Source organism: Hyperolius riggenbachi, chromosome 11 (assembly GCF_040937935.1).
Source record: "Hyperolius riggenbachi isolate aHypRig1 chromosome 11, aHypRig1.pri, whole genome shotgun sequence".
Taxonomy (NCBI): domain Eukaryota; kingdom Metazoa; phylum Chordata; class Amphibia; order Anura; family Hyperoliidae; genus Hyperolius; species Hyperolius riggenbachi.
Window position 1 is genome coordinate 243,404,741 of NC_090656.1, and position 13,743 is coordinate 243,418,483.

At 47.1% G+C, this 13,743-nt stretch overlaps 1 protein-coding gene across 13 annotated transcripts in view; it reads left to right on the forward strand.

Moving 5' to 3' along the window:
• SHANK2 (SH3 and multiple ankyrin repeat domains 2) overlaps nucleotides 1-13,743 on the forward strand; it is a 992,023-nt gene that overhangs the window by 951,403 nt on the left and 26,877 nt on the right. For all 13 annotated transcript variants that reach the window (XM_068260601.1, XM_068260604.1, XM_068260605.1 and 10 more), the window contains one exon: nucleotides 8,305-10,675. In XM_068260601.1, coding sequence (XP_068116702.1) covers nucleotides 8,305-10,675 — 2,371 coding nt within the window. The remainder of the gene's footprint in view (nucleotides 1-8,304; nucleotides 10,676-13,743) is intronic.

Sequence of the window (13,743 nt, forward strand, 5' to 3'; positions counted from 1 at the left end):
CGTTACACACTCCGGGAGATGCTGAACACTGCAGCACAGAACCTGCGTTACACACTGCGGGAGATGCTGAACACTGCAGCACAGAACCTGCATTACATACTGCTGGAAACGCTGGCAAACTGCAGCACAGAACCTGCGTTACACATTGAGGGAGATGCTGAACACTGCAGCACAGAACCTGCGTTACACACTGCGGGAGATGCAGCAAACTGCAGCACAGAACCTGCATTACACACTGTGGGAGATGCTGAACACTGCAGCACAGAACCTGCATTACACACTGCGGGAGATGCTGAACACTGCAGCACAGAACCTGCGTTACACACTGCGAGAGATGCTGGCAAACTGCAGCACAGAACCTGCGTTACACACTGTGGAAGATGCTGAACACTGCAGCACAGAACCTGCGTTACTCACTGCGGGAGATGCTGAACACTGCAGCACAGAACCTGCATTACATATTGCAGGAGATGCTGGCAAACTGCAGCACAGAACCTGCATTACATACTGCGGGAGATGCTGAACACTGCAGCACAGAACCTGCGTTACGCACTGCGGGAGATGCAGCAAACTGCAGCACAGAACCTGCATTACACACTGTGGGAGATGCTGAACACTGCAGCACAGAACCTGCATTACATACTGAGGGAGATGCTGAACACTGCAGCACAGAACCTGCATTACACACTGCGGGAGATGCTGAACACTGCAGCACAGAACCTGCGTTACACACTGCGGGAGATGCAGCAAACTGCAGCACAGAACCTGCATTACACACTGCGGGAGATGCTGTCAAACTGCAGCAGAGAACCTGCATTACACACTGTGGGAGATGCTGAACACTGCAGCACAGAACCTGCGTTACACACTGCGGGAGATGCTGAACACTGCAGCACAGAACCTGCGTTACACACTGCGGGAGATGCAGCAAACTGCAGCACAGAACCTGCATTACACACTGCGGGAGATCCTGAACACTGCAGCACAGAACCTGCATTACATACTGCGGGAGATGCTGAACACTGCAGCACAGAACCTGCATTACATACTGCGGGAGATGCTGAACACTGCAGCACAGAACCTGCGTTACACACTGCGGGAGATGCTGAACACTGCAGCACAGAACCTGCGTTACACACTGCGGGAGATGCTGAACACTGCAGCACAGAACCTGCGTTACACACTGCAGGAGATGCTGAACACTGCAGCACAGAACCTGCATTACATACTGCAGGAGATGCTGGCAAACTGCAGCACAGAACCTGCATTACATACTGCGGGAGATGCTGAACACTGCAGCACAGAACCTGCATTACATACTGCGGGAGATGCTGAACACTGCAGCACAGAACCTGTGTTACACACTGCGGGAGATGCTGAACACTGCAGCACAGAACCTGCGTTACACACTGCGGGAGATGCTGAACACTGCAGCACAGAACCTGCATTACATACTGCGGGAGATGCTGGCAAACTGCAGCACAGAACCTGCGTTACACACTGAGGGAGATGCTGAACACTGCAGCACAGAACTGCATTACACACTGCGGGAGATGTTGGCAAACTGCAGCACAGAACCTGCGTTACACACTGCGGGAGATGCTGGCAAACTGCAGCACAGAACCTGCGTTACACACTGTGGGAGATGCTGAACACTGCAGCACAGAACCTGCGTTACAAACTGCGGGAGATGCTGTACACTGCAGCACAGAACCTGCGTTACACACTGCGGGAGATGCTGAGCACTGCAGCACAGAAACTGCATTACACACTGCGGGAGATGCAGCAAACTGCAGCACAGAACCTGCGTTACATACTGCGGGAGATGCTGAACACTGCAGCACAGAACCTGCATTACACACTGCGGGAGATGCAGCAAACTGCAGCACAGAACCTGCGTTACACACTGCGGGAGATGCTGAACACTGCAGCACAGAACCTGCATCACACACTGCGGGAGATGCCACAAACTGCAGCACAGAACCTGCATTACACACTGTGGGAGATGCTGAACACTTCAGCACAGAACCTGCATTACACACTGCGGGAGATGCTGAACACTGCAGCACAGAACCTGCGTTACACACTGTGGGAGATGCAGCAAACTGCAGCACAGAACCTGCATTACACACTGCAGGAGATGCTGAACACTGCAGCACAGAACCTGCGTTACACACTGCGGTAGATGCAGCACACTGCAGCACAGAACCTGCATTACACACTGCAGGAGATGCTGAACACTGCAGCACAGAACCTGCGTTACACACTGCGGGAGATGCTGTCAAACTGCAGCACAGAACCTGCATTACACACTGCGGGAGATGCTGAACACTGCAGCACAGAACCTGCATTACATACTGAGGGAAATGCAGCAAACTGCAGCACAGAACCTGCATTACACACTGCAGGAGATGCCATATTTATTTCCTTTTAATCAAGCAACCACTTTAATCAGATTATGGGGGAAGTACCCTCTTCATGCATTTTTATTTTCAGGGTGGCAGGTGGTCGCAGCTCAAAAAAGAGAGAACCATATGCGTGTAATATAAAATTCAAACCCACCCACAGGGTGACACTATGAACACAAACAGGCAGGCACCCAACAAGGGCTAAAAATTATAAAATAGGATGACAAGTGTGAGCTTACCTTCCCAAAAGTTTACTGAATGTGATTTCAGACTTTTTATTCAAAATATTGCACATTAACGACAACGCGTTTCACAGCCTACAGCCGCTTCCTCAGGTCAAGATAAGTGCTGAAAATGATACTTCCAGTGCCTTTGGCCTTGAAACGCGTGGTCATTAAAAAGCAACATTTTGAATAAAAAGCCTCAAATTGCATTTAGTGAATCTTTGGGAAGATGAGCCACACTTGTCTAACTATTTTATTGATTTGATTGTTTTTAGTCCTTTTATCATTTTTGTCTGCCTCCAGTTGCTTCTTGTGTTCAAAACAGGTAAACATTCTTAACATACCCCCCAAAACATTCCAGCCATTGGGCTATCAAAATTGAATGTGTGTACCAGGTTTAGGGTGCAGACAAAAGTCCATTTTTAGTTAGCCAATTTTACAATTCCACGTAGTAGGAGGGCCCGCAGATTTTGAATACAATGAGCAGATTGTGTAGGTAAGTTTTCATGCTACATGGAGGTGGTAACATTGGCCAATCAAAATTGGATGTGTGTACGCACCCTTAGCTTAGCAGGTAGCGGAACATACTGCAGGTGAATGTAAACAATGGAACGCTGCTGTCTTTTTCTGTCAACTTTTCGGGCAAAGTCCATAACTGGTATTATTGATGAGGGGCTGGTTTCGAATATGATGACAATCAGGAATAAGAAATACATTTATTGCTGATCTGCATCATATTGAAACGATTTAACGAAACAGAAGTTGCAGAAGCATTAAACTGGAGGCAAACGTCCACCTCCGCTCTCTGACCACACTGCTCTTATGCCACTCAGTAGATTCATTGAAGGTCACCGAACTTCAGGATACATAGATCATGCCTTTGTTTTTTGCCTTAATGCATGAACCCTCCTCTGCACCAAAACAGAGGCCAGAGAATGACTGCATGGGGCAGGGTGGAGGCATCAGCGCTGGGGCAGGGGGGAGGCACCAGCAATGGGGCAGGGGGGAGGTATCAGCAATAGGGCAGGGGGGAGGCACCAGAAATGGGGCAGGGTGGAGGCACCAGCAATGGGGCAGGGGGAAGGTACCAGCAATACGGCAGGGGAGGTACCCACACTGGGACAGGGGGGAGGTACCAGCAATGGGGCAGGGGGGAGGTACCAGAAATAGGGCAGGGGAGGTACCCACACTGGGACAGGGTGGAGGCACCAGCAATGGGGAGGTACCAGCATTGGGGCAGGGTTGAGGCACCAGCACTGGGGCAGGAGGGGAGGCACCAGCACTGGGGCAGGGGGGAGGTACCAGCAATAGGGGAGGGGGAGGTACCCGCACTGGGGCAGGGGAGAGGTACCAGCAATAGGGCAGGGGGAGGTACCAGCACTGGGGCAGGGGGAAGGTACCAGCAATAGGGCAGGGGAGGTACCCACACTGGGACAGGGTGGAGGCACCAGCAATGGGGAGGTACCAGCATTGGGGCAGGGTTGAGGCACCAGCACTGGGGCAGGAGGGGAGGCACCAGCAATGGGGCAGGGGGGAGGCACCAGCACTGGGGCAGGGGGAGGTACCAGCAATAGGGGAGGGGGGGTACCCGCACTGGGGCAGGGGAGAGGTACCAGCAATAGGGGAGGGGGAGGTACCAGCACTGGGGCAGGGGGGAGGTACCAGCAGTGGGGCAGGGGAAAGGCACCAGCAATGGGGCAGGGGGAAGGCACCAGTACAGGGGCAGGGGGAGGTATCAGCAATGGGGCAGGGGGAGGTATCAGCAATGGGGCAGGGGGAGGTACCAACACTGGGTCAGCGGAGGTACTGGGGCAGGGGGAGGCACCAGCACTGGGGCAGGTGGAGGCACCAGGACTGGGGCAGGGGGAGGTATCAGCAATGGGGCAGGGGGAGGTACCAACACTGGGGCGGTGGGATGTACCAGTACTGGGGCAGTGGGAGGTACCACCACGGCGGAGGTAACCGAACTGGGCCAGGGGAGATGTACCGGCTCCAGGGGGTGGGGGGGGGATACCAGCACTCATCTGTAAGAGCTCACTGAGCCCTAGGGAATGGAGTAAACCTAGCATGTGAGTTACACCAGAGGATGTAGTTTAGCTTTTCTGCCATTTCAGAGTCACTTTAAGGTCCATCGTGTCCTCTCCATGTGAAGGGTTAGCCTAAGTGACCTTTAAGTTATAAGTTATTCTCACCGACTACCTCTGAATAGGACGTTTTCAATATTCTTCCTGTTTTACTATTTAAAAAAAAAAGTTCAGGAAGTAGAGAATAGTTTGTGCTCCTCCTCTTCCTTGTTGCCTTTGGATGTCTTGACCATTGAAAACCACACAGTTAAAGCCTTTGTCCATGCAAGTAACCAAAACTATCATGACAGGTCCACTGATCCTTGCAAAACATTTCAGTAGCAATAAAGCAGCCACATACCTGTATTGACTGATAAGTGATCTGGTCGCGTGATCATATTGCTCTTCATTCAAATGCTACCTTCTAAGAAGAGGGACTGTGTGTGTAGCCAGCAGGCAGGCCCTGTATCTTCTTCAGGCTGGGAATGGGGTCGAGTTTTCTAGAAATGAAAGAACATTTTATCTTTACATTTTTTCCTTAGTTCTGAGTTTTCTGCCTGGACTTTGGCTTTAACTAAAACTTAGAATTACAGTGATATTTCAGTTCATGACAGAAAGTCTAAACATGTGTATGGAATACAGGTTGTTCTGCTAAAAGACATTATTGTGCTTTCAGTTGATTCCATGTCTGTTCGCTCGTCTTAGGATATGACATTTAACTGCTCATACATTATAATTAAATGCCAATTGTACAGCAGTGCTGCATCTTATCCAAGGGGCCGGAGTACACATCTTCAAAAGTCGAGAAACGGAGAGATATAATTGGGTCTTGGTCATTATAATTAGGCCTAAACTCAGAAATTTGAAATAAACTCACTACTCTGAAATGAAAATGTAGCTGCAATGACCTGCATATGCCAACCAAGCTTCCCAACATTATTAGTAACTTTTTGGTTTAATGTTATCAGCAATATTACTCCACTTATCCTTGCCTATAAATGAATGTATAAACAGTAGGAGTGCCCAAATGGTATAAAACAATTAACATTATAAAAAGGAGAGGCATGATGAGCTTACCCCTCCTGTGGTGAAGTGACATGTAGCCTCAGAGGCGCTCAAGACTTTTTGGTGGTTTTTATTCGCCTGATGAAGCGGGAGATACCTGAGAAACGCATTGTCTGAACATTTTGCGCAATAAATTCTCAATCGAGTTTTTGATTGCTACATGTGCAGGAGAGTTAAGCGTACCACAACTCTCCTTTTTATACTGTTATAATTGTTTTATACCTTTTGGGCGACTCCACCGGTTTACGCCTATACTTATCAGGTCTGGTTCACACTCGGGAGATTCCTCAGCGCTTTGAAGTGCTGCTACCATGTATCCCTATGGATACATTCACACTGCAGCGGTTGTGATTTGATTAATCACAAACGCGCTACACGCATCGTTTCAGGGGCGATTGCTCTGTGATTCTCGTTTTATTGAATCGCAAGATTTTTGTTAAAATTGCGATTGCGGAGTTGAATGCAATCGCGGGCTACTAGCCCTCACACCTCTACCTGGAGGTTGTATGTTTTAAGTAGTCCTCACCCCTAGTAACTACCCAATTTGCCAGTTGTGCTACCTCTGTGGAACGTCACCGGCCCGAGCAGAGGCGGGATGTCATCTGTAAGCCATATCGGTGGTTTCTGTCCTTGTAACCTAAAATTTGTATAGATAGATGGCACTATTGTCTCCTGGGCCCATATGCAATTCACTTTTTCACCTGAGTTGTCTCCTAGGTGAAATTTTTATACCTTGTCATAAAATTGTTTTTGAACCACCAGCAAGCAAGAAAATGGTCAAAATAATTTTGATTCTTTTTAAACAACTTTTGGGTACTTTTCCAATTGTAGAATGCTTAAAAGTTTATTTAAAGGAAATATGAAAATTATCTCCTAGGAGAAAAAAGTGAATTGCATAGGTGCCCTGTTTTTTCTTTGTATTTTTCTATTGTCAGTTAGCTCGGTCCACATCAGACAGAATTGATGATACCGGGCAGTCTGATCCCCGCATGTATGTCACTGCAGTTTCATTTTAAAGCCAAAACGTTCAAACATTTTAAGGAGTTTTACCAGTAAAATCGTCCATGTTTAAAGAGACACTGAAGCGGAAAAAAAAATATGATATAATGAATTGGTTGTGTACTATGAATAATTACTACAAGATTAGCAGCAAAGAAAATATTCTCATATTTTTATTTTCAGGTATATAGTGTTTTTTCTAACATTGCATCATTCTATAATATGTGCAGATTACACAACACTCAGCATTCAAAATGATTCTTTCAGAGCAGTCTGTGAAGTAATGACCTCTCCTCTGGCAGAGGAAAAGTAAACAGTTCACTTACAGTTGAGATAATAAAAGTCAGATAACAGCCCTCTCCACCACTACTTAGTCGGAGAGCTTAATGGCTTGTTTGCATAGAGATAACAACTGGAGTTTCTTAACTCTTCCTGTACTGGAAACAATTACACTGATGTATCTGATCTTAATGTTTTATTTCTTAGCTGTACTACACATACAAATCATAATATCATCATTTTTTTTTCGCTTCAGTGTCTCTTTAAAACATATAAGATTCTCCTTTCATCAGTAACCCCAGTGTTTTGTACCACAGTACTGGCCATCTGTATATAGACTCTGTACAGCGCTGCGGAAGATGTCAGCGCTATATAAATACTAAATAATAATAATCTGTGTCCCAGGGTGGAAAATTCCTCTCTATAGTCCTAGAGTTTCTACTGGGCTGAAATCTTAAATCCTCAAATTGCTGAATAAATTCGAATATTCCCTCCTCTTTCCAGACATGAAAGGTAAAGGTGCCCTGTTGCGAAATAATTGTAAAAATTTAAAATACATATTAAATGAACATTTTTCCATGAGTAAAACGTACTATTACTTTTCCTGTACATTGCTGTTGCTTACAGAAGGTAGTAAAAATTTGTCAAGATTTGGACTAGTCCATCTCCTCAAGGGGTATTCTGAGCATTTACGTTATTCTTTACGAAAGCACTCCCTAAAAAGGATCTGTACAAAGATGCCAACCAGCCTCCCTACCGTAGGTCAGTTCAGCCATTTTGGCAGTTGAACTGCCAGTCAGTAAGTGCTTGTGAAAATAAAGAAAACCTTAAAAATCCCCCATGAGGAGATGGACTAGTCTACAACCTGTCAGATTTGTACTGCTTACCATAAGCAACAGCAATGTAGGAGAAAAGTGGTTTATATTGCATTTTACTCCGGGACAAATTTCCTTCTTGTACACGTATTTTAAATATTCCAATTTTTTGCGGTCGTGCACCTTTAATTTTTTGCGCCTTTCGAAAATATCGGGGTCCGAGGGATGCACCGCTGTCTTCATCTCTAAATGTTACCTCCTGTCTAACCAACAGTCTCTGCTTCTCATTCGCTGTGTTTGTGATGAGTCTTGTGAGCTTACAGAAACCAGAAAAGCAGCAGTAGAACAATCTGGTAACCAGTCCATACACGATGCTACCAAACTGTTTAATGTACGATTTTACTTTTTGTGGTTTGTTTTTCCTTTCCATTAATTGTAATCTATCCCACAGGTATAACGGAGGAAGAACGTCAGTTTTTGGCTCCACCGATGATGAAGTTTACTAGAAGTCTGTCTATGCCGGACGCATCAGAAGACATTCCACCCCCTCCTGCAACACTACCGCCATCTCCACCACCGCCTTCTCCATCACCATTCAACTCTCCAAAGTCTCCCACGCCTCGAGGCTACGGAACCATTAAACCCACGTTCAACCAGAATGCAGCAGCCAAGTCTCCCTCTCCGGCGGTGAGGTCAGATAACGTAGGGACAATAATGAGAGATAAAGCCTTGTATTACCGACGTGAGACAGACCGGTTCTCCTTAGACTCTGAGGACATCTACAGTGCCAAGAAGTCATCCCAGCAAAACTTTGTAAGTAAGAGAGCTCAGATGCCAGAGAACCCATATTCGGAAGTGGGCAAGTTAGGCAACAAGGCTGTGTATGTGCCCGCTAAGCCTGCCCGGCGGAAGGGAATGCTGGTGAAACAGTCCAACGTGGAGGACAGTCCTGAAAAAACTTGTTCCATTCCTATCCCAACCATAATCATTAAAGAACCTTCGACTAGTAGTAGTGGGAAAAGCAGTCAGGGAAGTAGCATGGAGACAGACCTACAAACCTCAGAACAGCAGGGACAGCTAAGGCCAGATGACTCTCTTAATGCAAGCAGTCCATTTGCTGCAGCCATTGCAGGAGCAGTGCGGGATAGAGAGAAGAGGTTAGAGGCCAGGCGGAATTCTCCTGCCTTCCTGTCTACAGATCTTGGAGATGAATGTGTTGGACCCACACCGAGTCCAAGGTTGCGACACTCAAAATCAATCGATGAGGGAATGTTCTGTCACGATGAGAGCTTTAAGCATTTCACGGGTCCAACCTCTCTTATTTTAACCAGTGCTACTTCAAATGCCTTTGGTAACCATTCAGAAGTCAACAACATAAGGTTAGAAAGGGGAAAAGGACAGGAAAACAACACCATGAAAGGGAATTACATGCATCCGGTGACAGGGAAATTACTAGACCCTAACTCTCCTCTGGCCCTTGCATTAGCAGCTAGAGACAGAGCTATAAAGGAACAAGGCCAACCCAGCCCGAGCCCCACAGAACAAGAAAAGTCCGACTTGAATAAGCCACTTTACATTGATACCAAACTTCGGTCCAATGTGGAACCTCCTTTCACCTCAGGATCCGTCAGTTCAAGTAGGCCGAATCAGCGTGGGGTCTTAAAAAGGCAGGAGACTGAGAGTAAGCACGACAACGAAGCAGTGAAGGAAGAGAAACGCCATGAGGAGAAAAAGAACATGTTGATCAACATCATGGACACCTCTCAACAGAAGACAGCTGGGTTGCTTATGGTCCATACGGTAGACACCAAAGCAGAAGATGTTCTTAGCGAAAATGAGGTCCTAGAGAAAGACCTGTCTCCTGAAATACCTGGCGCTCCAACGTCTGAACCGAAGGAAAGTGTAGAAAATGTATTGCCCAAAAATAGTGACTCTAGCACCCCTGCACCCCCTAACAAAGCCATTGTAGCCGTCTGCTCCGTGGATGAGCCAGTCATCCTACCTTTCCGCATCCCTCCTCCACCTTTTGCCTCAATAGATGTGGATGAGGACTTTTTGTTCACCGAACCGCTGCCTCCCCCACTAGAATTTGCCAACAGTTTTGACATCCCGGAGGATGCTGTGGGCCTGCCACCCGCCTCCCTGGCAGAACTGCTGATGCAGAGAAAGAGTGGTGTCCTCCCTCCGCTGTCATTCCATCCCAGTATTGCCTCTAATTCTTTAGAAAGTAAAAAGCCTGCGGCTGTCGCTAACTGTCTGCCCCCCTCATACATGCAGCACCCCGAAAGTTTTGACAACGTCACGGACTCTGGGATTGAGGAGGTGGACAGCCGCAGCGGCAGTGATCACCACTTAGAGACGACTAGCACTATTTCCACTGTCTCCAGCATATCTACCTTATCTTCAGAGGGTGGTGAAAATTTGGACACATGTACAGTCTATGCAGATGGGCAAGCGTTTCTAGTGGACAAACCCCCGGTACCTCCAAAGCCAAAAGTTAAGCCCATAATCAACAAGAGCAATGCACTTTACAAGGACGCCGTCCTAGAAGAAAACATGGACGCTTTTGTGATCCCTCCCCCTGCTCCGCCTCCTCCCCCGCTAGGGTTACCGCCAATTATGTTCAAACCTGGGCAACCAAGGACCTCTAAGCTATGGGGCGACGCCCCAGAGGTGAAAAGTTTAGTCATGCCCAGCCCTAAAGCCAGTGTTATTAGTGAATTAAACTCCATATTGCAACAAATGAACAGAGAGAAGGCCTCCAAGCCAGGAGATGGATTAGATTCACCCACAGGGATGAAGATGGCAAACCTCAGCACAAGGTAATGGCTGCTTATTTTATTTCACTCACATAACAGACCTTTCTTCACAGGAGATCAGTGCACACAAAGCTGACATTTTAGCTGTAAACAGACTTGGGTTGGTGAGGGGCACAGCAATTGTAACATGAACCTGAATGAGAATCTGCCCACTAAGATAAAAGCCTGTACAAATGTGAGTTATGCCGGGCATACACGTAGGGTTGCCACCTTTATGGTAAAAAAATACCGGCTTGTGGGTGTGGCCTGAGGCGTGTGGTCTAAAAGTGGGAGTGGTGTGTCACAGACTTTTTAAAGGACAACTGACCTGAGAGGGATATGGAGGCTGCCATAATTTATTTACTTTGAAGCAACACAAATTTCCTGGCTGTCCTGCTGATCCTCTACCTCTAATAGTTTTAGCCACAGCCCCTGAACAAGCATGCAGATCAGAGTTTTCTGACTAATGCTGGGTACACGCGATACATTTTTCCGCTCGTTTTTTCAACCCGTTCGTTTTATCCGCTCAATTCTCCACTCGATTCTCTTATCTTCCGCTTGTTTTTCTTATCTTTTTCCATTCACTTCTATGACAAATAGAATCGATCAGAAGGAATATCGGACATGACAGGAATTATCTATCAGATCCATCTATCGAGCGGAAAAATGTATTGTGCATACCCAGCATAGAAGTGTGACAAGATTAGCTGCAAGCTTGTGTCGGGTGTTTGATGCAGACACTACTAATGCCAGAAAGCTCAGCTGGACAGCCAGGCAACTGGCTTTGTTTTAAAGGAAATCAATATGCCATCCTCCTTATCCCTCTCTCAGGTCACTTGACCTTTAATGCTTGGTACACACTATACAATTTTCTGACAGATTTACTGTCAGATCGACTATTTCCAACAGGTCCAATCTGATTTCCGATAGATTTTCTGTTCACTTCCATGGAAAATCTACCGGAAATCAGAACAGAAATAGTAAATCTGACAGTAAATCAGTCAGAAAATTGTTTAGTATGTACCTAGCATTAGGCTCAATCTGGGTCTCATAGAGGCAGCATTAATGGGTGTATTTATACTTACCTGGGGAGCTTCCTCCAGCCCTATGAGGTGTGGGGGCTCCCTAGCCAGCTGTTTCATTCACTTGATATGCTCCCCCTGGTAATATCTGGCTGGCCGCGCTCTTGTGTGCCATGCATCTACCTATGTAGTGCTCCTGCAGCGGGGAGCATTACACACATGTGCGGTAGTGGCTGGGTTGCGTATATGCAGATGCGCATGACTGGTTGTGACTGACCAGATTACCGGGGGATATCAAGTGAACGGAGAGGCTGCAAGTGAGCCCACACACTTCATGGGGCTGGAAAAAGCCCCAGGTAAGTATAAATACACCTATTATATCAGGTACACTTTAACCTCCTTGCGACCGACTAACGCTGATGGGCAGTCGCAAGGTGGCTCCCCCAGGACCGTCTAATGCCGGCTGGCAACAAGTCCTGGGGGAGGAGCGGAGTTACGAGATCAGTTGCCTGCAGGCGGCAGCCTGTTTCACATAAAAAAAAAAAATAGTTTATTTACATGTACAGCCCTGCGATCTACCGCAGCGCTGTACGGGGGACAGCTCTGTAACTGAGCTGTCCCCTCGAGTGTGCCACAAGAAGATCCCTCTCATAGGCTGATGCCTATGAGAGGTGATCAGCTCTGATTGGCTCTCCGGTGGGAAAGGAGGGTGGGTGAATCATTTAAAATACGTGATTTTATTTAAAAAAAAAAAAAATCTCAGCAGCAATCAGATGCCACCAACAGAAAGCTCTGTTGGTAGCAACAAAAGGGGGCAAGATTTAATCGCGTGCTAAGTTGTATGGCCCTGCAGCAAGCTGCAGTGGCCTGAATTTTAAAAAATAGCCTGGTCACTAGGGGGATGTAAGCTTGTTATTTACTGTAGATCGCAAAGGGGAAAAATGAGTTGAACTTACCTGGGGCTTCTAATGAACCCCCGCAGACATCCTGTGCCCGCGCAGCCACTCACCGATGCTCCGGCCCCGCCTCCAGTTCACTTCCGTAATTTGCAGCTTTTAAGTTGCAAAACTACTGTGCCTGCGCAGGCTTCTCTTTACCCCCACTGACATCCCCGGGAGCATACTGCGCAGGCCGTACAGGCGACAGTGGCAATTTCCAGAAGTAACCGGCGGCAGGGACTGGAGCATTGGTGAGTGGCTGCGTGAGCACAGGATGTCTGTGGGGGTTCATTAGAAGCCCCAGGTAAGTTCAACTCTTTTTCCCCTTTGCCCCACAGTACTACTTTAAGCAGTTAAGAGAAGGGTGGGTCAGGTCTATCAGGGACAGGTGGGGGAGGGGAGGGGGGGGGGCAGGGTTATGGCAGGACAACTAGTGCAGAAGAAGCGTGGAGGTGTATTGCCCATGCTTGCTATGGGGTTAAGGGAGGGGGTGTTACACTGAAGGGGGGATGCAGTTTTTCATACATACACCCACATGCTCTATGTACATACATACATGCTCTGTATACATACATACATATATGCATACATACATACATACTCTATATAGACGTACATACATACACACATGCGCTCTCTCTCTCTATACACATGCAGATCACATCACACACACACACACTATATACTAACACACATGCTCTGTATACAGTACATACACACATACTCTATATACATACATACATGCTCTATATATACACGCAGATCACATCACACACTACACTATATACATACACACACATGCTCTGTATACAGTACACATACTCAATATACATACATACATGCTTTATATATACACGCAGATCACAACACACACACACTATATACTGTACATACACACCTGCTTTGTATACACACAGATCCCAGAGACACACACACACTATATGCATACACATCACGTCACACACGTCATACATGTACACACACACAGCAGTGACAGCACCTCTCCTATAGCAGCAGCATCTCCTGGCACTCACAGCTTCAGCTCCACGTGTCTGACAGTATCTCTTATCCTCTCTGTATCTCTTATCCTCTCAGTCTGCGGGAGGAGGAGGGGGAGGAGCTGCACATTCCT